Raw genomic sequence first — 22,580 nt, forward strand, 5'->3', positions numbered from 1 at the left:
TGGACAGTGTAAAAGGTATTTGTTTGATATATGCAGGCATAAATAAAGAGACCTTAGTTGGATGTAGATTTTTCTACATTCAGACACCTACTTTCCTTATGGTTTTGGGTAAACTAGCTAGAGGTAAAATTGATAGATAAGGCAACGCCCAGTTTAAAGCATATGAAAAGTTAGGTGCTTCTCTGGGAAAGAGAAACAGAAAATTGAATATAGGATACAGTTAAGAGCTAGAAAAATTGTGAATAAATAGTAAGAAAATCATAGGAATAATATATATATATTTGTGTAATTTGCTGGTTATGCAGGATTTAGGAAAAGACTTAAGTGCATAAACATATGTAGAGGTAAATGATTAAAAATACTTCTTGAAGTCTATTCAGAACTAAAAGTTCCTGTCTTTGGTTCTCTGACCGAATGGGCTGCTCCCCCTCCCTTCTTGTGAGCTAAGGAGATAGACCTCAGTTTTCCCACCTTAAGCCTGTTTCTTTGTTATACTGGTATGCCCAAGAGACTGGGTAGAAGGACGTCTGACTTCTGGCCTAGTTGTAATGAAGATATATGATCTTTTATTCCATTATGAAAGGGAAGAGTCTGTTTGTTAAAATCTTCCTTAGGTGCTTTTATAATTACTGAGTTAACAAAAGTTATATGGCTTGAATGTATGAATGTTGTTGGAGCTCCAAGGATGATTGACTGCATGTGTAATATTCAAATAGGAAAATGTTCTAAAAACTTATAGTTATTTTATGAGGTTTAAACTTTAAAAAATTAAGATGAACTGTGAAGACCGTGTGCAGTCTGGCCAATGACCTTTTGATCTCAAGTCACATTCCAATGAAAAAGCAATAGGTTCAGGACAGGATATTAGGTAAAAGGTCAACTGTTACCATGGATTGGAGCTAGGAGTGATGACATTTACAATTATATAAGCAACTACACAGCCCTGATTCTGTGGAGATCTTTCTCCACATGCATAGACAATTTTGTTAAGTGTAACAGGTCTCCCTCACACAAACAATAATTATGGGGCTATAGTTTGTGGCAATGCATATTTGGCATTTTAATTCTAATTTTAACCTCATTTAATTTTGATATAAATTGAATAAATATTATTTTTATGGAAATGCATATTTTTGTGCGAGTTATTGGTGTGGAAAGGTACCCTATGTTGAGCCGAGATGCAGTAATTGTGCTCAAGGCGAGATGCTCGAGAACCAGAAGAGGATAAGGGCCCACAGCCACCACATAGTTGTGGGTAACTAGCCTAAGAAGAACATGCACGAGACCAGCCACACAACAGTATGGCAGCTACAGAGAATGTCAAAAATATGTAAACCAGAGAATACCCTTCTAATGCAAGAAGGGATATAATGAAAATAAGAAAATTAAACAATAATCCCTTGCTCTAAGGCTTTGAAACTCTCAACATGTACATAAAAATGTTTTTACTATCCGTACATAACATATGCTCAGAGATCTGGAGTCTGCCTGGGAATGAAATCCCCAGTGAAGGACTCACCACCCCATCATCACATATGTAAAAAAAAAATTATTTGCAATGGTGAATTTTTCTTTCAATAGTGCAAAAGCAATCAAAAAAAGGAAAACTTATTATCAGAAAACTTGAGTGTCCCGATGTAGACCATGTTTCACTTCCTTCTTCAAGGAACCTAATTCAGTTTATTATATGTGTATGCATTGTTATTGGTCTCTGTGAATAAAACAAGCCTTGTGTAAATAAATGCATGTTGAAAATGTTTTTTGATATATCGGCTATATCGGACAGGTTCCTGCCAATGTAGTTCTGGATATCACCCACTCTTCCTTGAGACTTCAACTGGCAAAATATGCCACTGAATTTGTCTTAAAATCATTACGTGAGAACAATAACACCGTGATGACGTGAAACCTGTGAAAAATCAAAAAACAAACCCCTAGCCAATGAAATACTGTGAGGGAGAAATTTGAAAACAAAATTATTACAGAAATGATAACCATTCCATGCCATCCTGATGATAATGGATATTTCAGCACTGTACATGAAAATACCACCACAAGCTGTGATTGGTATTATTCAACAGCATTTGGAGCCATGCGATATTTCTCTAGCACGGGTTGAACTATTGGTTCAACTTGCTTAGCTAGCCTTCAATATGAACTATTTTCATTTTGATCAAAAGTTCTTTATGCAAATAAAGGGAACAGCGATGGATGCCAAAATGGCCCCCTCGATCGCTTGTTTATATGTGGCAGCTTTTGAAGAAAAGTTTCTATACCCTTTTGAATTTTTTGAGAATTTGCTATTTTGGAAGTGATACATTTGTGATATGTTTGCTGTATGGTGTGCACCAGTTCAGAATTGGATAGTTTTTTTGAGTGGCTTAACAGATGTGACTCGAATTTTCAATTTTCTTTTCAAATACATCACAGACTACTTATCTTAACTACTCTTGAGAATAGTATTTTTAACACCACTATTTTCAGAAAAAGTACAGACAGAAACAATCTGCTGCGATATGACAGTTTTCATCCATGTCATTTAAGGGATAACATTCCAACTGGACAGTTCGTATACAAGGATAATTTCATCAATAATTCACACTATTTTTTTTTTTTTTAATTTACATGTTGTTTTTTTCCAAATATTTCTTTACAGTCCTTCAATATAGTCTCCCTGCTTTGCAATGACCGAGTCCCAACATTCGGGAAGCTTCATTATTCCTTCCAAGACATCGTTTTTGTTCAGTTGCCGAATGGCTTGGGTAACGGCGGAAGAAAGCTCTTCCAGAGATACAAAACAATGTTCACGCGTAGGTTGTTTCAACTTTGGAAAAAGGTCGAAGTATGGTGGACTCATGTCTGGACTGTAGGGAGCATGAGGTAACGCCTCCCAGCTGTATTCGCGTAGTTTTTCAATGATGACATTTCCTATATGCAGGCGAGCGTTGTGAAGAATGAGTGACCCAGTCAAGAGCAACTGAGGTCAGTTTTTGTGCATTTTTCTGCACATTTTTTGTTGTGACACTTCTTCTACATGGAACTTTGTTTGTGATGATGATGCCTTCATGATCATAACCAAAAATCATCATTTGTGTGACTTTTGATTGAGCGCATTGAAATTTTTTTGGTCGTGGGGAAGATGGAGCTCTCCACTCGTTGGACTGTGATTTCAGCTCCGGCTCAAAGTCTCAGACCCGCGTTTCATCAATAGCAACAATTTGATTCAAGAATGCCTGACCTTCAACGTCAAATCTTTGTTTCAGCACAGTTACATTGTTCAGGCATCTCTGCTGCTGTTCAGCAGTCAAGAAGTGGGGAAATCGCGTAGAAATTTTTCTCTTTTTTAAATCAGTTGTCAGAATTCAGTATACTGATGTTGGTGGAATCCCTGTGATTTCAGAAAGTTCCTTGCATGTCGCACAACGATCTTGTTCAAGAGCATCAGCCACAAGTTTCACACATCGTTCATCGGTAGTTGATTTTGGCCTTCCTGGTCTTGCATCATCATCTATGCTTATACGACCACTCCAAAAATGAGTTGCCCACCGAGAAACTGTACTACAGTCCCCTGTTAAGTCACCACAAACTTCACGTAACGCACTGTAGATTTCTGTCGGGTTTTTGCAACTTAGAGGTTCAGTCTTAATGTACGACCTCTGATTGTCAACAGACACAGTACCCGAGACACCTTCAGCCTTCATTTCCTACACTTGTCACAGCCATATTATGTACACTACAGAGCTCCTAAGCACATGTCCTGCTGCTTCAAGTACTGAAGTGAAAGTGAAACAAGGTTTACTGCAATTGCATTATCCACTCTGCAATATTACCAAGCTGTGCATTATTTATGAAATGACTCTCGTATTTCAAATGACTATGTTCTTCTAAAGAAGATTTTATTGTTAAAGCCGAAAACATGAGGGTTAGATTTATTGAAAGAGGATATCCGGAATCATTTATTTAAAAAGTATATAAAAGAGCTCTATATGCCAATCATTCAATGCTATTACAATCTCAAGATAGAATGGAGGAATCGCCACTGGTATGTATTTTACCATACTCCCAAAATGCGTTCCAGATCAAGTGCATTATTAAGTCACATTGGAGTATCTTGAAGTGTCACTCTGTTTTCCAAGATGTTCCTAGATTTGCCTTTACAAAGAGCCTAATTTGAAACAACATTTTAATGAGATCACAATTTATTGCAGACTCTGGAGCTACCATTCCAATCAACAATGACCATTATTCTTGTGGCCATTACAAATTATGTTAGTTTAGTGTTGCACTTCATGAAATGAACCTACCTAAGTGGGTATGTTAAAGAAGCAAGAAGACCAATTCCGATTGCAATACTTGTGGAGTGGTGTATGTAGTACAGTGTCCGTGTCTCCTTTTGTATTTGGGACACACCACCAGGCATGTCAAAACACGCGTTGGAGAATATTTAAGTAAAATTAGAACAAACATATTCGAAGCCCTTTTTATATAGCACTGGAGTGACAACACATTACGGATGATTTGTGGTTCTCTATTTTGGAAGCTGCTAAACTAAAAAGGGATGGCAGTGTAGCACAAGAGTGGTCGATTAAATACCCTTCAACCACATGGTCTCAACAATGGAATTGAATGGTGAGCATTTCTGTAACTTTGTTTTCAAATTTCTCCCTTGCAGTACTTCATTGGCTTGGGTTTTTTTATTTTTATTTTTTACAGGTTTCACGTTATCATGTGTTGTCGTTCTCACATGATGACTTTAAAAGATGAGTTCAGTGACATTTTTTGCCTGTTGAGGACTCAATGCAAAGTGGGTGATATCCAGAACTAGATTATTGACAGGTACCCACCCAATATAGCCTTAAATTGGCATAAATCCATGTTGAAAATGTTTTTGATGAGATTATATTTACACAAGGATTGTTTTATTCACAGAGACCAGTAACAATGCATACATATAATAAATTGAATTGGGGGGGAGTCAAGATGGCGGTGGCGTGTGAGCTGAGAGTAAGACGCAGTTAAGATCTGGCAACTGCTGGAGTTCCCGTCCTCATTACCTGCTGTTCGTTCACTGTAATTTTTCAGCGTTGCTGCTATGCCACATATGAAAAGGAAGGGGGTGATTAGGGCCATACCCTCGCCGGCACTAGCATCTACCCCAGTCCAGCAGACGATCGATCGCTTCTTTGCAGCTCTATCGACGATGACACAAGTATCCAGAGGTCTGAATAGCCCGGCGTTGGACGTAGGTTTGGGAGAGCCTATCGCCTTTTCGGGCCTTGAAACATCTCTTTCACTTCCGCCTTCCCTTAACCCTCCGTGTCCAGCTGTAACCGGGGCTCTGGGGCAGGAGACTCGTGATCCAGGAAGTGGATGCACGGGGTCTCCCAGCGAGGGCACAGCATCAACGGCAGAACAGCTGATGGCTACAATCAAGAAAGCTGAGGTAGTACCCGTTCCCACAGAGGCTTCCTTGAATGATATCTGGCAGCTGCTCCAATGAATGGAGACTAAAATGTCCAAATCCACAGAAGAGGTAACTAATAGGGCAACTAAGTTGAATAGTTTAACTGAGACTGTGGATTCAATAAAAATGGAGTTTTCTATCCAGGCCAGTCAAACACAGGAAGAGATACTACAATTGCAGCAGTTCAAAGTAGCTACATTTAAGGATACTTAATTCATAGGAAACTTGAACAGATAGAAAATTATAATCCGCGGTTAAATCTTCGCTTCCTGAATTTTCCTCTTGCTCCAGGATGTTTTACCTATTGATTTTCTTAAGAGATACTTAACTGAGAATTTAAAAATACCTCTCTAAACAATATTTCTCCAATTAATAAAATTTACTATTTGCCAAACAGAAAGGTTTCACAAAAGGAATCAGGAAAAAAGAATGATCAAGAGCCTCAGATTGACTTTGAAAATGCGTTTTTACTTCTTGAACAAACCTTAACAGCTGACACGGAGAGAGCTACTCTTTTGGTGTCTTAGCCGAGATAGAAAAGAAACTCAAGTTGTATGCACCACTGTAAAGGGTTGACAGACCTGAAGCAGTTTTCAATGGCTCAGAACCAATTCATTTCCTTCCAAACTGTGACTGCAAGCATTTAGAAGATGCCAAAAAGCCCTCTCTCCCCCCCCCCTTTTTTTTTTCTTTTGAGGAACGAGGATGGGGTGGGATGAGGGACCTGGTGTTACCAAGTATTCCCTGTAAAGTGGCACTGCTTAGCCTAAACATCCCCTCAACAGTAAAAGAGTAAAGAAAAGACCAGGAGCTTGTGAGAGACCATCCATCTGCCTACTGGAGATAGTCATGCTCCTTGGTCAGCCAGTTTTCTCTATTCTATGTGAAAGAGGACAGTTTAATTCTCTCCATCTCCACCTGCTGGTAGATGGTCATAACCCACAAGTCTCTGAATTCATCTGTTGCTGATAAGGAAATTGATATTGAAACTAGTTTTGGGCCTCGTTATAAAGTGAGATGGCCCAAAGTTTACTTATGGTGGACAGTAGTCAAAATGATAGCTCTCAGGTATCTGAGTGATTTGATGGTTTTATTGTGTAAATGTCTTAAATTAACTGCTAAAAATAAGAGCCTTACTCTAAATGAGAGGGGTCAAAATGACTTAAAACTACAAAAACCAGACCAGCTCTCTATTCTCCAGACACCTTGAAGGGTTTCGGGCTAGCTGAACCCCTTATGCCAAGTGTTTGTTTGGATGTTAGAGTGTTACATCAGTAACTGGGAACTTGTATGAAAGGTTTTGTCCGAGTTCACCAGGGTTCAACACCGCCAAATGTACAAACGTGCTTGGCAGACATTACCCACTCACATGATTTTAAAACACTCTGTGGGCTAATCTAAAAATCTATAATTCATAGTGCAAAATTTTTTTTTTTAAACTGCTTTTTCTCTTTAGCTATAATAATGCAAGAATTGTTATCAATCGCCCAAAACCCTGGTGTCTATATAGTGTGGAGAATTAAATTTAAATAGGATTCAAATAAATAAATCAACAATTCAACAAAGCTTTTAAATGCCATTGGTGAAAAGCTCCTGAGAAGTGTAAAGCCTGGTGAATTTTAAACCCTTAATAAAATGGCTGAAAAACAGGAACTTATCTGCAAAGCGCTGTTTTTGTTTTTTCATGCGGGGTGCCAGCTGATTGCCCTAGCCCTGTTTCGTGTCCTTCGTCAGGGGCAACCTCAGGGGCATCTCCCAAAGCAGTACGGATCAAAAGCTGGTTCTCCGCGGTGCCCTTTAGAATAGAGAGCTGGTCTGGTTTTTATAGTTTAAATTAACTGCAACATTAAATTTAAATTAACACTTTAAACAGCATATATCCTAATACTTTAAAGAATGAGTGTATTGGGTTATGTTGTATTTTCACACGTGTGTGGTCTAAATATGTATTTGTATCAATTACGATTTTGCTTGTAGTTGATGCTTTCTGTGTCTTGATATTTTTAGGCATGCTGTTGATTTACGTTTATAATACAGTACCTGCTTTTATTTTTACAGATTGATTTAATACGTCTGTGGGGCTTTGAAGCAGCAAACTCTTGCTTATATGGTGGATTAAGAAGGAGCCATTTCCTCATTGTGCAGCTCTGAGTCATAACAGAGTTGGAGTGTGTTGCATTTTCACCCTAGTTTGGCAGCTTTGCTGCTCGCTTACACACAGATGAATGAAGACCCCATTCGGGAAGACAGCAGGTCAGCGATCCAGAGCTGATGCAGGTAAGAGCAAGTAGTCTTTTGAAAAGAGAGCAGGTGCAAACCAAAAAACAAATTAGTGGCATATTCTAGTGGATAGAGGATTGAAATTCAAATCCAGAATACTCCAGAAATGGAAGGCCAAATTGTTTCTCCAGCCTACTGTCTGATCTTAATTCAGAAGCAATACCAATGTGTTTCCTTCTGTTGCCACTGTTTCTGTAGGCTGAACTGCATACAGTAGAAATGTGCTGCTAAGTCATGTGCATTAAATTAAAGTTGTAAAATTTGACTCTTATTTAAAGATACAGAACAAATCTATTAAATGTTTTTGTGTTTTTTAAGTATTAGTATTACTGTACTTGTCTTACCTGATCCTTTTTATAGGCTTCTTTGGAAGTATAGTTAAATACATGAATTTTTGTATTTATAAATAAAATCTCAGGTAGAGGGTGACCAAAACTGGAATTCTTGGTTTCAACCAAAACCAAACCACCAACCAAAATTTTGCAGTTCAGTTTTGACCAAGAATGAAACAGAACAACCACCTCCTCCCTATCACTCTTGGCACTCCCCGCCCACACCCATTAAAGATCATTTTTGGTGAACATATCCAGCCAACACCTGAAGTCCTTCCCAAGGCCTACCTTTAAGTCTCCTGGTGGTCTAATGGCTCCTTGGAATAATAGTGATCCCCAGTTGCTCGTGCTCCAGTGGTTCAGCATCCAAAATGGTTGCCGGAATCTCCTGCAGAAACTACCGTAGGAGGTTCCAGTGGCCATTTTGATTGGAAACGGCATAAGAAGGAGTGACTACAGATTGGAACCAGCATAAGCAAGAGCAATCTCAGAATGGCTGTTGGGATCTCCCTCAACAGTCTTGGTAGTTGTTTCGGCTGTAGAACTGGCAGAGGTAAGAGCAATTGCCCTAAAGAGCCACTAGAACACTGGTGGAGTGTGGTGGGTGCTGAGAAAGGATTGTAAGGGTAGCTAGTTGGTTTGTTTTCAGCCAGAAATACTCTGGTATTTTCAGCCAAAATCTGGATACCGGGTTGGTTTTGGTGCTGATCCAAAATTTGGTCTACCTCTACTGTGAGGGTGTCACATCAGGTTCTGAGCAAACTCTAGAGCTCTTGCAAGCTGATTCTCAAAACCTGCCACCAATTAGGCCAGTTAGTACAGAAGTAACGTGTGGCAGATGACCGCAAATTGTATTTAATTGTAGTCAAACTTAAGTTTAATAACATTGTTTGCTATGCCTTTCCAGTGTTCAGAGAACAGCACACAATTAAACTGCTCTTAATGCTGAAAAAATAATGCCAACTGGCGGTGGAAGATTTGAAAAGAGGATTTCTTTTGATTTCCAGTTTTAATTTTACCAGTTTTGTTTTCTTTTGTAAGTGAAGTGGGGGAAGGAGGGAGGGAGATGGGACTTGATATACCAGTTTTCTGTGGTTACAATCAAAGCAGTTTACATATTATATATAGATACTTATTTTGTACCTAGGGCAATGGAGGGTTAAGTGACTTGGCAGGACAGAGAGCAGACCAAACAAATATGGAGCAAGACAATTTAATAGAATATATGCCTGATGTGGGTTGTACTTTTTCAGACCACCTTAGAGTTGTTACTCTAGAGCAGTGTCTCTCAAACTGTGTGCCTCAAAGAGATTCCGGGTGTGCCATGAGAGATTCCAGAATTTTACTTTATTTTTAAAAATTCCCTTTATAAGTATATAATACAATGGATGACATGTATGTCATGTACGCAAGATTCTGTCAATGTTATGAGAGTCTGTGTGCGTAGAGATACAACCACCCAGACAAGCATCATTCTTTGATGTGATTGGTCCTTGAAAACTAACAGCAAATAATTTTATTTTTATTTTTTATGCAGTAGTTATCCTAACTTGAGCAACAAAGCAATCAAGGCTTTGCTACCGTTTGGATCTTCTTATCTTTGCGAACTTGGATTTTCAGCTCTGACAGAAATTAAATCGAAAAAAAGAGAACGACTGCAGATGGCGGATGATGAAATGCGTGTTTGCTTGTTGACTATCGAGCCGCGTTTTCAGTTAATTTGCACTTAAAAACAAGCACATCTATCATATTGATTAGCTATTCTATTCTATATAGTTTCACTGTTGTTACAATTACCCATAAATAAATAAGTCTCAAATTTAATTTTTTGTTGGTTTTGCAATTTTATAATTTCATTTATAATGTGCTTCGAATAACATTTGTTCCGTTTAGTGTGCCACGAGAAACATTTGCAACCAAAGAATTAACTCCAATGAATCCACAGAAAGGTGAAAGTCCAAGACAGTCTGATGTTACTGATGCAGGCTTTATTAAAACAAGAAGGTAATCCACAATCTTAAAGGAATAAAATTAATCCACAACTGTAGTAAATTGAAGAAGACCCAACACGGTCCGTGTTTCAACCAAAACTGGTCTTCAGGGGTCCTATAGGTGTAGATATGGGTTTCATTATAACTTAGTGTAAAAATATATTCAAATATACGCATTGTAGTGCTCTGGTGAAAGTGTGACTTGACCTGGTTCATTAGGAGTTATATACCACTATGGCTGGGTGTCCAATGTCGGTCCTCGAGGGCCGCAATCCAGTCGGGTTTTCAGGATTTCCCCAATGAATATGCATGAGATCTATTAGCATACAATAAAAGCAGTGCATGCAAATAGACCTCATGTATATTCATTGGGGAAATCCTGAAAATCCGACTGGACTGCGGCCCTCGAGAACCGACATTGGACACCCTTGCACTATGGTAACATCGTGATCAGACCTCAAGTGTGAACTGTGCATGTGTGAGAGAACAAATGCATTTCTTTAAGTGACCAAAGTGTGAGGTGATTATAAATATTAATCAGTGTGATTTGCTAAAAATGATGATTTGGTAAAGAATGTGAAGTGGCCAACAAAAGAGAAGGGTTACAAATGTTATACTGCAGACATCTTAAGGGCTAATTTGAAGAAGTGAAAGAAACATGAAATGACAATACGTACCCGATTGGTCTCTCCTATGAATTTATGGATGTAGCAACCTACGCCCTTTGGAAAAGAGTGAAGTTAAACTTAAGCTAAGCTGACCTGCTAAGAAGCATATTAGAAGATAAAAATAAGCTTCAAACTAAATGAAGATAAGGATAAAAATAAAATTTAATAAAAATAGTGACCAAAGTGGGGGAGAGCAGAATATCTCTCTGCTCTCTTGTCCACCATTATTGTAAATGGCATACATTTTTGGAAGGACGCAGAAAGAGTTCAGCAGCTAACTATCACAGTTGATACCATTACACTTAGTGGTGAGCTACCATCCCACGATATACAAGTGCGAGAGTGTTACAAAACCTTGGAGAATCACAATTAAAATACCGAATTTACCTGTTTAGATCATACTTTTACTGGCATCTACGTCATATGAAATCTTTAGCTGATTGAAAATTTCAGAAAACAATAAAGTAAAAGGTGAGTGCCTTGTTAAACAACCTTTTCTAAGTGGTACAAAAGTGAAAAGCCAGTAAATATCATAAAAGAAAAGCTCTCTGAGAGTAAAAAAAATGAACCAGTGGAGACGGTAACCGATGTTCGTTTTTGAAACAATAGAAAATGAGAACTCAAAGACATCGCTGAACAAACTTGGCTGCAGTAAAACATATGGTACTAGCCTGCGACAGAGAAACATTTGCTCCATTTAGTTCGCTAGAGCTAAAAAAAAGTTTTGAGACACACTGCTCTAGAGAGAAGTTTGTGCTTGACTTCTCTGGATATGTAAATGATAGAATTTTGGACACCATTTGAATCTTCTGTATCTGATTTTCTTATCAAATTTCTGAGCTCACTCACTGTTCTCAGCACGTTTTGCCCACTACTTATTCTTTATTTATGGTTTTCTTATATTTGCATGTTTCATTATGTATGGTTTTAATCTTTCTTATTTGATTTAAATTTTACCATAATTTAAATTGATGTATACATGTTGATTATTGATTCTTTTTAATGTGTTTGACTTGGATTTTACTATTTTATTTGCAATTTTGCCTCTGATGCAGACTTTGGGTGAAATATGGCCACATTAGGTATATGTTCTATTAAATTATCTTGCTCCATATATTTGTTTGGTCTGCTCTTTGTTCTATTTTTCTTGCCCAGATTCTCAAGAAGCTGCATTTGTAATTGAACCCAGTTCCCCATATTCTCAGGTCACTGCATAAACCATTAGGCTGCTGCTCCACTGCACGGCGGTGGAAGAAAGCACATGCAAGCTTGTAAGCACCAGTACTGAGAAACAAATAATCATGAATCTGAGCAAATTTGAAAGTGAAAGAAAACACTGGAGCCCATTTTCTATGCTTAAATATAAACCTTCCAAGTGAAAATAAATGTAAAGCTTTTATTTGAAGGCACAGAGCGGCACTGATGTGTGTTTTACAGCCAGGTTTGCCTGGCACATGCGCGCAAGAGCTGCAGTTCTCATTCCTCCCACTTGCTTTTGCTTTTACAGCACACACGTAATTTGAATATCATTTCATTTGAGCACTGGAGAGCTATTTTTCTATTCTGGCAGTATGGGATCTGTGCTTTTGGCTTTGTTATGGGAATTCTGAGATTTTACCTGTATACCTGATACAACTTGCTCAAGCTTTTTCTCTGCTTTCAACCAAGTTCATTTACTAACTAGCAAGGCAGTGATAATTGAGTTTCTAGTGCAAAAAACATACAAGTCTTGAACCAGTTGGTTATTCAACTCTACTTGTGAGTTTGTGTAGAAGGTGTCATCTTCATTTTTCGACTCTGCCTCTCCTGTCTCTGCACTGTGCTCTGCTCTTCAAGTTTCTCCTGCACGTGAGTTGAAGGTTTCTTTCTGCTCTGCTAGGTTTGTTATTTTCAGGCTTTTTGATCTCATTTTTAGAGGCTTCTCTGTGCTACAGAGGTCCCCAGGTTACTTGGGGCAGCTCTGCTTGGGTGAAGACACAGACTCTTACTGTCAGAGCTTGGAGGTCAAACCTTTTTTCAGGGCACCTATCTAGCCAGCCTAAACTAATACTTTCGGTGGCTCAAGGGCCATTCCCTTAGTAGCAAAGCTTACAGCTGTGTGGCATCCTTGTTGGTCCCTCTTTTGCTTTTAGGCTCTTTTGGGTATCTGTTTGCCAGTTAATAAGACACATAATATAAAGCATATAACAAACTTTTATTCCCTGTGTATTGGTCTAACAAACTGCTCATGCACATATGCATACATTAAACATAAATTAAATATACGTCACCGTTGAAGTTGTGTGCTTCATCTTATGCTAGTGATTGGAGAGATCCAAGTTGCAGCTAGACAGAGAGCACTTCAACGAGGCAAATACCCTTGGACGTCCACACAGAAAAGATCTCAGAAGTTTGAATGCTACCCGCCCCCTTTTATACATTATCCAAGCCGGATAATTGACTCATAATTAATAAGGCTGACATTTTGAGGACAGAACATTTACAGTCTGGACAGACTCAGGAACTGGCCAGATTCCAGAGTGACGGTGTCATTCCTGTCCCCAGGTCCTAACCTATTAAGTAAGTTAATTGCACACATGGAATAAATATAACCTATCAAATATACAGTATTTATTCCTGGCCCCAGGTCCTACTGTCAAGTAATTAAGTTAATTGCACACATTGAATAAATATTGTATGTATGTTTTTAATTATACTTAAAACTTTGCTTTTCAGAATAGCTTGTAATCAAGTTGTATAACTCATAATCAGTACTTTTAATCACTAAACAACATTGAACAGGCTTCTACTCAAAACTTTGCTTTTAGCCACCAAAACAGAACCTGTCACTGTTCACCTGGCTAATTGTAATCATCAAACAGGTTGTTACTGCTTTTTTTATGGCCCTTTAATTGCTCTAAATTGTCCCTTTAGCTAATGAGATTAAAAACTCTGTATCAATCCTGTATTGGGCACAGAACTTTTTTAAAAACTCCAGACTACACACAAAAATGGCTCCTTGCCTTTTGCAATACAGTCCCAAGTACTTTATCGGTTGCTGGCTTCATGGGTCATAGACAAAACCGCAGAAGACAAAGGCGCGCGCCGACAACTGAGCGCAAGACGGAGGCGTGCGCCGAAGAAAATGACAGTTTTTAGGGGCTCCGACGGGGGGTTTTGTTAGGGAGCCCCCCCACTTTACTTAATACAGATCGCGGCGGTGTTGTGGGTGGTTTGGGGGGTTGTAACCCCCCTCATTATACTGTAAACTTAACTTTTCCCTGTTTTTAGGGAAAAAGTGAAGTTTTCAGTAAAATGTAGGGGGTTACAACCCCCCACAACGCGCGCGATTTGTATAAAGTAAAGTGGGGGGGTTCCCCCACACACACCCCTGTCGGAGCCCCTAAAAACAGTTATTTTCTTCGGCGCACGCCTCCGCTCTGCGCTCAGTTGTCGGCGCACGCCTTTGTCTTCCGTGATTTTGACCTGACACCGGCTTCATGCCCTCCCCCACCCCCTCGAAGATGCTTGAGGAGCTGTAGGGGTCTGGGGTCTGGCAGCCTGAAGAAATAAGCATCTGGAACTATTTTTACACGCTTCTCTGAGGTTGTGGTCTTCATATCTGCTAGCTGCTGTTTCAGCTAAAGTAGGCACAGCACCAGCACTGAGCGTACTGCCTTTTGTAGTCTGTGGGAGACATTTGGAGGGGAGGTGTATTTAATTGCATTTTGGGGATTTCTGGGGCTTGAATTTAATTTGGGTGTTCTGCCTCCAAAAACCCCTTTTTAACATTTTTTGAAGTTTTATTTAGTTCTCGAGCCATTTTTTTGTGCCAAATTGCTGTTGCTGCAGCCATCTTAGATTTTTTGATCTGATTTTTTAAAGCCTCTATCTGCCTCAAAAATTCCTCAGTTTGGATTAAAATCATTAGAGATTGACTCAGGCTATTTTACTCCGGATTCATGAAGTTTCAAGTTTATTTAAAATTTAATACAAACGCTTATAAAAATTTCTAAGCGGTGTACATAACAAAATTAGGGGGAAACAAGAGAGAGATAAAAAATACGGACAAGGACAAACTTTAACAACAAAAGAACGGAGAAGGGCAAAAGGAGGGGGGTAGAACTACAATGGTTTTAAGAAAAGGTAACAATGAGGGGTAAAATAATAGGTCAGTGACAGGACAAGAGCAACAACTTATGTAGAGTAGGTAAGAATTGATGATGTTTTGATAAGCCATGTCAAATGGTTTTAAGTTTCAAATGCATCCTTATAAAGAGAGGTTTTCAAGGAACTCTTGAATCTATCTAATATAGATTCTTTAAGATAAGCAGGGAGCAAATTCCATAACTGGAGTGCAGTGATCGAAAAGATTTCATTATGTCTGGTGCTGATGATTTTTAAAGAGGGAACTGAAAGGAAATTTTGGTCAGCCATATTTGTGCTGAGGAACATCCTTATTCCACATGCTGCGGAGCACATGAATGTTGGGTGGGACCTTTTGAGTTTAGCTTGGTTCCAAGTCGCAGGTGGCCCATTATTTTGGGGGAAAATCCCTCATGGAGCCGTCGGAGAGCAACTCTACGTCTTCAGCGAAGCACAGACTCTTCAGCCCATGAGGAGACAAGGGGCATCCCTGCAGATATCCCTAGGGAATCATGTTTAGAAATTTAACCCTGATTTTGTCAGGCTTCCAAGCCTATATGGCTTATCAAGGCCCTTCTTTGCCATCTGTGGTCATGTTAGGTGTGCATGGGGGTTTTCCTTCATGAGCATGATTTCCCCCTACAAAAGTTTCTCTTTAGGAACCAAACATCCAGTTGGAGAAGAACTGGAATGACCGGGGTCACAATCCATACCTTGACTCCCTCAAAATGATTCTTCAGTTTTGGAGGAATCAGGTTCTCAGACAGGGGCCACCAGTAAAGAGTCTATGATGGTCCTGGACCAGGGGGAGGACCCAACAGTGTGCCACCTTTTTAAGCCAGTGGTTTTGCTGGAGATCATCACAGAATCCTTGCAGGTATTGAAGCTTAAACCCCTGCAGACTTCCACTGCTCAGTTTTCTGTCATGATTCTGTCAGCAGCTCTAAGCCTCAGACTATTTTTTTCCTTTGCATCCAGACATTACAGTGATGTTAATGGAGCATTGGGAGACTCCTGAAGGTGGAATAATTTTATTGGATGCGCAAGACTGGAGGATCAAGTTTCAAGTTTATTAAAATTTGATGCAAACGCTTATAATATTATTTCAAAGCAATGGATTTAGTCCTCAAAAGACAATTTGAGGTTTTGACTTTGGGGCTAAAGGCAAAGGCAGCAGCAGTGTCCTTTGTTGCACATGCCTGCCATACTATCCTACGTCAGGCACCAACAGCGGAGGAAGACGCCTACCCCCAGTACTAATTTTGGTGGTCAATTATGCAGCAGATGCTCTCTATGATATGCTCAGGATCATGAGCAAAGTCTCTGCTTATTCTGTTTCCGCCAGTAGATTGATTTAGATCAGGCAATGGTGGGGAGGTTCTGCCTCCAAGGCTGCTTTGAGTAAACTACATTTCAAGGGCTGCATGCTCTCATCTAGGGACCTGGATGATCTTATGGCCAGTGTGGCAGTTTGAAACAGTAAGTCTTTACCAGACAGACCACTTGCCCCTGATGGGATCAGTCATGCTTTTCGTAGTTCTTAACAGTTTCGTCTGAACTCAGCAGGTTCTTCAGCTCAGAGATTGTTTCAGGGTTTTTGACAGAAGTTTTGAGGCTTCAGGTGAGCTCAGCCATCAGGTTCATGCCCCACAGCATCCTCCAAGCCACCAGGCCAGTAGCTAAATTCCTGCGATAGGAGGGAGGTTGTTGGCTTACTAGGAGACCTGGGTAAGAATTTACTTGTACCGCTGAATGCTGGACATCATTCAAGAAGGCTACAAGTTGGAATTCTATCATCCTCTGCTGGATTTATTTGTAGACTCTCTGGCCGGATTGAGGTCTGAGCAACATTGAAATGGCTCCTGGATATTCAAGCCGTTGAACCTGTCCCAACCGAGGAATCTGACTTCGGCAAATACTCTGTGTACTTTATCATGCTCAAGAAAGAATGACGACTGGAGACCAATCCTGGATCTGAAGTCAGTCAATGCAGCATTAAAAGTGCCTGATTCCGGATGGAGATGCTTGTTCAGTCATTGCTTTGGTGGCGCCGGGGGAATTTCTCCTTGCAGGATTTGATAGAGGTTTACTTGCATATTCCCATACTTACATTTCCGGCCCACAGGCAGTTCCTGAGATTCCATGTGCTTGAGAGACAGTTTCAATTCTCAGTGCTCCCATTCGGTCTGGCAACTGCACCTCACATCTTTACCAAGGTGATGGTTATTGTGGCAGTGCACTTATGCAAGGCAAGGATCTAGGTGCATCCATACTTGAATGATTGGTTTAAGGGAGACTGACGAAGCAGTGGCACAGGTTGTCCAATTGCTGCAATAACTGGGTTGGATCATCAATTTTCAAAAAAGCCACCTGGAGATGACATAATCCCTAGAATACTTGGGGATCCACTTTAACACAGCGGAAAGCCATGTCTTTCACCAAAGTCACGCAAATTGAAGCTACGATGCCAGATTTTGGAAATAAATGCCAGCTCTCACGTCTTGGCACTATCTCCAGGTGCTGATGTTGATAGTAGTGACTATAGAGGTTGCTCCATAAGGCAAAAGCTCATCTACGCCCTCTTCAGAACACACTGTTATCCTGTTGTTTTCTGCAGACTGATTCCCTTCGGATGCTGCTGGCATGATCAGTGGGGGTGCGTAAGAGTTTGCATTAGTGGCTCCAGCTGGAATAATTGTCGAAAGGCTTACCTCTCCAAATCTCCTCTTGGGTGATCCTGACTTGAGAATGACATGAAGTCAAATTTTTCCCCGTCGCCACAGGAACTCATTTTCACATCCTTTCCCGTGAGATCTTTTCCTGCCCCTAACCCATTCCTGCACAAGTGTTCAAGGCTTGTGTGGTTAAGGCAGAACTTACAGGAATGGGACAGGGATGGGGAAAAATTTGTCCCTGTGTCATTCTCTAATCCTGACAAGAGATGCCTGTCTTTACAGCTGGGGGAAGGGGGAGGGGCGAGTGTCATTGCGAGTGTCATCCAGTTCAGATCTGATAGTTGCCCTCTCAGGGGAAATGGTCCATCAACAGTCATTGAGGAGCATGCTGGAAGGCAAGGCAAGTCAGGGTCTTCTCAGACAATGCCACAGCTGTGACATGTCAACAGATAAGGGGGCACCAAGAGTTCCCCTTTGAGAATGGAGACCCAGTTGTTTTGATGGGCAGAAATCCACCTGCAAGCACTATCGGCAACACATGTAGTGGGAGTGGACAATGTGCAGACTGACTATCTTAGCCGGTAGACCCTAGATGTGGAGGAGTGGCCTCTTTTCCAGAAGACCTTTGACAGCATTGGGCATTGATGGAGATGTCCAATGTTCGATCTAATGGCATCGGCAGCTAACTAAAATGTCTCTCACTTCTTCAACGGAAGATTTGAGCCCGGAAGCGCAGGCATGGACACACTAGTATAATCTTGGCCAGAAAAGAGGCTGTTGTACGTGATTCCTCCACGGCCCATTATTACCGAGTCTGGTGCTGCAATGAATGCAGTGTTTGCTGGAGGGCAAAGCAGAGTCTTCTTCGACAATGCCACTGCAGTGGCCTATGTCAACATGCAGGGAAGCACTAGGAGTGCTCCGCTCTGAGGCAAAAACGCTGTTCTGTTGGGCAGAAACTCACCTGCAGGTGATCTCTGCAGTGCACGTGGCCAGGGTTGACAGTGTTCAAGCAGATTATCTCAACAGACAGACCTTAGACCCAGGAGAGAGAGAGATCATTGTCCTTGAAGGCTTTCCAAGCTATTGTGAGAAAATGAGGTCATTTGACATTCAACCTCATGGCAACTGCAAAGAACAAAAATGCGCCTCAGTTTTTCAGCTGAAGATGTGAACCTGGAAGTGCAGGGCTAGATGCACTAGGTCAGCCATGAGCAGAGACCAGGCTACTGTATGTGTTCCTACCCTGATCCATGATAGGACGGGTGATCCGCTGAATAGAAAGTCACTTTGGAACAGTTCTTGTAGCACCAAATTGGCCTAGGCGCCCACGGTACGCAGATTTCGTATGCCTACAGAAGGAGCAAAGTCTCAAACTCCAGGTACACCCAGACTTGCTCCCACAAGGGCTGATTGCCCTAAAAAATCCAGGACGCTTTGGTCTTATGACATGATTCTTGAACGCACAGCCATAATCCAAAGAGGTTACTGTATCCCCCTTAATCCCCCAGTATAGATTAGGGGGCAAAGAACTTATGTGCACAGCAGAAGAACGGGACTTGGGTGTGATTGTATGTGATGATCTTAAGGTGACCAAACAAGTTGAAAACGTGATGTCAAAAGCTAGAAAGATGCTAGGTTGCATAGGAAGAGATATGGCCAGTAGGAAGAAGGAGGTATTGATGTCCCTGTATATGACTCTGGTGAGACCTCATTTAGAATATTGTGTGCAATTCTGGAGACCACACCTTCAAAAAGATATAAAAAGGATGGCGGTCCAGAGGAAGGCTACTAAAATGGTGCGTGGTCTTCATCATAATGGGGACAGACTTGAAGATCTGAATACTTATACTTTGGAGGAAAGGTGGGATAGGGGAGATAGGATAGAGACATTATGAATATCTATGTGACGTATATGCACACGAGTTGAGTCTTTCCTTTGAAAGGAAGCTCTTAAATGAGAGGGCATAGGATGAAGTTAAGAGGTGATAGGCTCAAGACTAATCTAAGGAAATACTTTTTAACAGAAAGGGTGGTAGTTGCGTGGAACAGTCTCCTGGAAGAGGTGATAGAGACAAAGACTGTTTGAATTCAAGAAGACGTGGGATCTCTTGGATAGAGGAAAAGATAATGATTACTGTGGATGGGCAGACTGGATGGGCCATTTGGCCTTTTTCTGCCATCATGTTTCTATTTTTCTAAGTCATTACTACTACTCTTAGTGTTAAAAAGCTAACAACAGTTTCAGCGTATGCTGCTAAGACATTTGAGTACTGGTGCAACAGCGAAAAGTTAGAACTGGGCAAAACCCCAGTCTCGGTACTGATGTTCCTTCGAGGGTCTTGACAAGGGATTGGTAGTGGCATCCTTTAAAGTGCAAGTAGCATGCTTCTGTGGCCGAGAGAAGAGAGCTTCACTATTGACCAATCCGGACATAGGTACTTCAAAGGTGCCCTGAGACTAAGGCTGTTGATCTGTCTATGTTAAGATTCCATCATGGAATCTTAACATAGTCTTAGGAGGACTCAGCAGGGCTCTGTATGAGCCCTTACAGAAAGCCTCTCTCATGGATCTGTTGGTCAAAGCAGTCTTCCTGGTAGCAATTACTTCTGCAAGAAGAGTATCAGAGTTGCAGGCTCTATCATGCAGAGTACCATTCCTCAGGAGCACGGAAATAGGAGTGACCTTGTGTTCAGTTCCCCCCTTACGGAAAGGTGTCTCTACTTTTCATGTCAACCAAGAGGTTAGACTGCCAGCCTTTCATCCCACAGGGTCCAAGAAGAAAGACAAAGCCTTGAAGGTTTTGGACGTCCAGAGAGTTCTCTTGCATTACTTGGAGGTCACTAATGAGTTTCGGCTCTCAGATCATCTTTTTCATGTTAACCAGTCAGGTGAGACGAGGCAGACCCACTTCTAAGTCCATCATCTCTAGATGGATTCATAGAGCCATATCCTCTGCATACATCGGTTATGGCAAACAACCGTCAATCTCATTGAAGGCACATTTGACAAGAGGAGTGTCCTCCTCTTGGGCGGAAAATTGGGCTATTCCATCTGAAGAGATTTGTAGATCAACAACCTGGTCCTCCCTTCATACCTTCACCAAATTGTACAGGGTGGACATAACAGTACTGGAGGATGCCACTTTCGGGTCCTCTAGAGTTTGGGGACTGCTTAGGTATATCCTTATGGTTTAGCATACCATCCCTATTGCACTGGAGAAAGAGATTGGTTGCTTAACTTGATAATGTCTTTTCCAGTAGATAGGGATGGCATGCTGAATCCCTTACCCAGCAGTTTATCTGATGTGTCTGCTTTCTGACTCAAACTTAACGGTCAGCTCCATGGTTATTCAGACTATTGGATTAGATAGATACTGTATAAAGGAGGAATGGTTGAGCTCCATAAGTGTTCAGGCTGTTTTTCTTGAATTCATTGTTTCTTTCAGAGGTTTATTAATGTTTTAACTACATTGTTTCTTCATTGATTGTTTTAACTTCATCTTCAGATCACATCCCTGGTTTTGGAGAATTCCCCATACCTCTGCTTCTCCTGTAGGGCTGTTGCCAGCTTTGGTATGAAATGAAGGGGGCAGCAGAGACTGTGGAGGCGGAGTTGAAAAGCTGTGATTAACTTCTTCTGCAGTATGCTCGCGAGCACAGATGGATAACCATGGTATGAACTGAAGGGGGCAACTGAGACCGTGGAGGAGAAGTTGAAAATCTGTGATTGACATCTTCTGCAGTATGCTCGCGAGCACAGATGGATAACTCTATGGTTCAGCATACCATCCCTATCTATTGGAAAATATATTATCAAGGTAAGATACTAATCTCTTTTTGTTTCAGGTACAAACTTTGATTATAAGTTCTCCAGGGGCAGGGAAATACCTGTGCGCCAGTATATACATCTTGAACTAAATCTAAATAAATACGAGCTGATTTTCCCTTCCCCTTGCAGACAAACTCTTTTAGGGCCTCTTTTACAAAGCCACGGAAGTGATTCTCCCAAGGCAAATGCACCAAAGCCCATAGGAATTGAATGAGCTTCAGTGCATTTGCCATGGGGAAATCACCACTGTGGCTTTATAAAAGGAGCCCTTAGTGCAGGGACCTCTTTGACTGCTCCTGTCATTCTGGGTTTTTTTTTGTGTGTGTGTGTCTTTGCTCCCACTCTCCGTGGGTCTAAGGAATTGAATGGGCTTCAGTTCATTTGCCACAGGGAAATCACCACTGCGGCTTTATAAAAGGAGCCTTTAGTGCAGTGGTCTTCAAATCAAGGCCTGTGGGACAGTGGTGACCCACGGGGACCTCTTTGACTGCTCCTGTCATTCTGGGGTTTTTGTTTTTTTTTTGTGTTTGTGTCTTTGCTCCCACTCTCCGTGGGTCCAAGGATTTCTATCTTCCCCCTCTGGGTCCTGTAAATTTGCGATTCTTCATCGAAGATTAAAGCAGGTCAACATTAAGACAATTCAGGGGCCTTCTATCACCTCCTCCAGCAATAGCATCATGTTGCTGCACAGGCAGGACTGGTGAAAGGAAGGCTTCAGGCTGCCTGCTCTGGGTCTGCATTAATCACCGAGGAAGACGGCAAGTTTACAGCACCCGGGAGGAAGTAGGAAAAACTGCCAGTCCTGTGTGAGGGAAAGGGGGAAGAGGCATGAGAGTGAAAGCTCTTTCCCTCCCTACTCATGTTTGTTTTCTATGAAAATGTATTGTTAAATTGTTTGTTTCTTTTTATTATATTATATTTTGACTTTGTACATCGCTTAGTAATTCTAATAAGCGATTTATCAAATTTATTAATAAACTTGGAAACATGGAACTTGGAAAGGCTAGCTCAGATGCTTGCTTGGAGGAGGGGTTATAGGGGAAATAGAAATGCATGAACTGGGAAGAGGAGATAGTGGAGCGAGAGAGAGATGCTTGGGGAGGGAGTGAGAGAGAGAGGGATGGTTTTTCAGAGGGGGGAGAGGATGCTTGATCTGGGGAGGAGGTTGTAGGGAAGAGAGAGAGAGATGTTAAATTATGAGCATAACTAAAAGA

At 41.0% G+C, this 22,580-nt stretch overlaps 1 protein-coding gene across 8 annotated transcripts in view; it reads left to right on the forward strand.

The window, feature by feature from the left end:
* Positions 1–22,580, forward strand: part of SPIN1 (spindlin 1) — a 193,993-nt gene that overhangs the window by 84,151 nt on the left and 87,262 nt on the right. For all 8 annotated transcript variants that reach the window (XM_033928667.1, XM_033928683.1, XM_033928675.1 and 5 more), the window contains one exon: positions 7,523–7,741. In XM_033928667.1, coding sequence (XP_033784558.1) covers positions 7,690–7,741 — 52 coding nt within the window. In that variant the 5' untranslated portion in view covers positions 7,523–7,689. The remainder of the gene's footprint in view (positions 1–7,522; positions 7,742–22,580) is intronic.

This window comes from Geotrypetes seraphini, chromosome 1 (assembly GCF_902459505.1).
Source record: "Geotrypetes seraphini chromosome 1, aGeoSer1.1, whole genome shotgun sequence".
Lineage (NCBI taxonomy): Eukaryota > Metazoa > Chordata > Amphibia > Gymnophiona > Dermophiidae > Geotrypetes > Geotrypetes seraphini.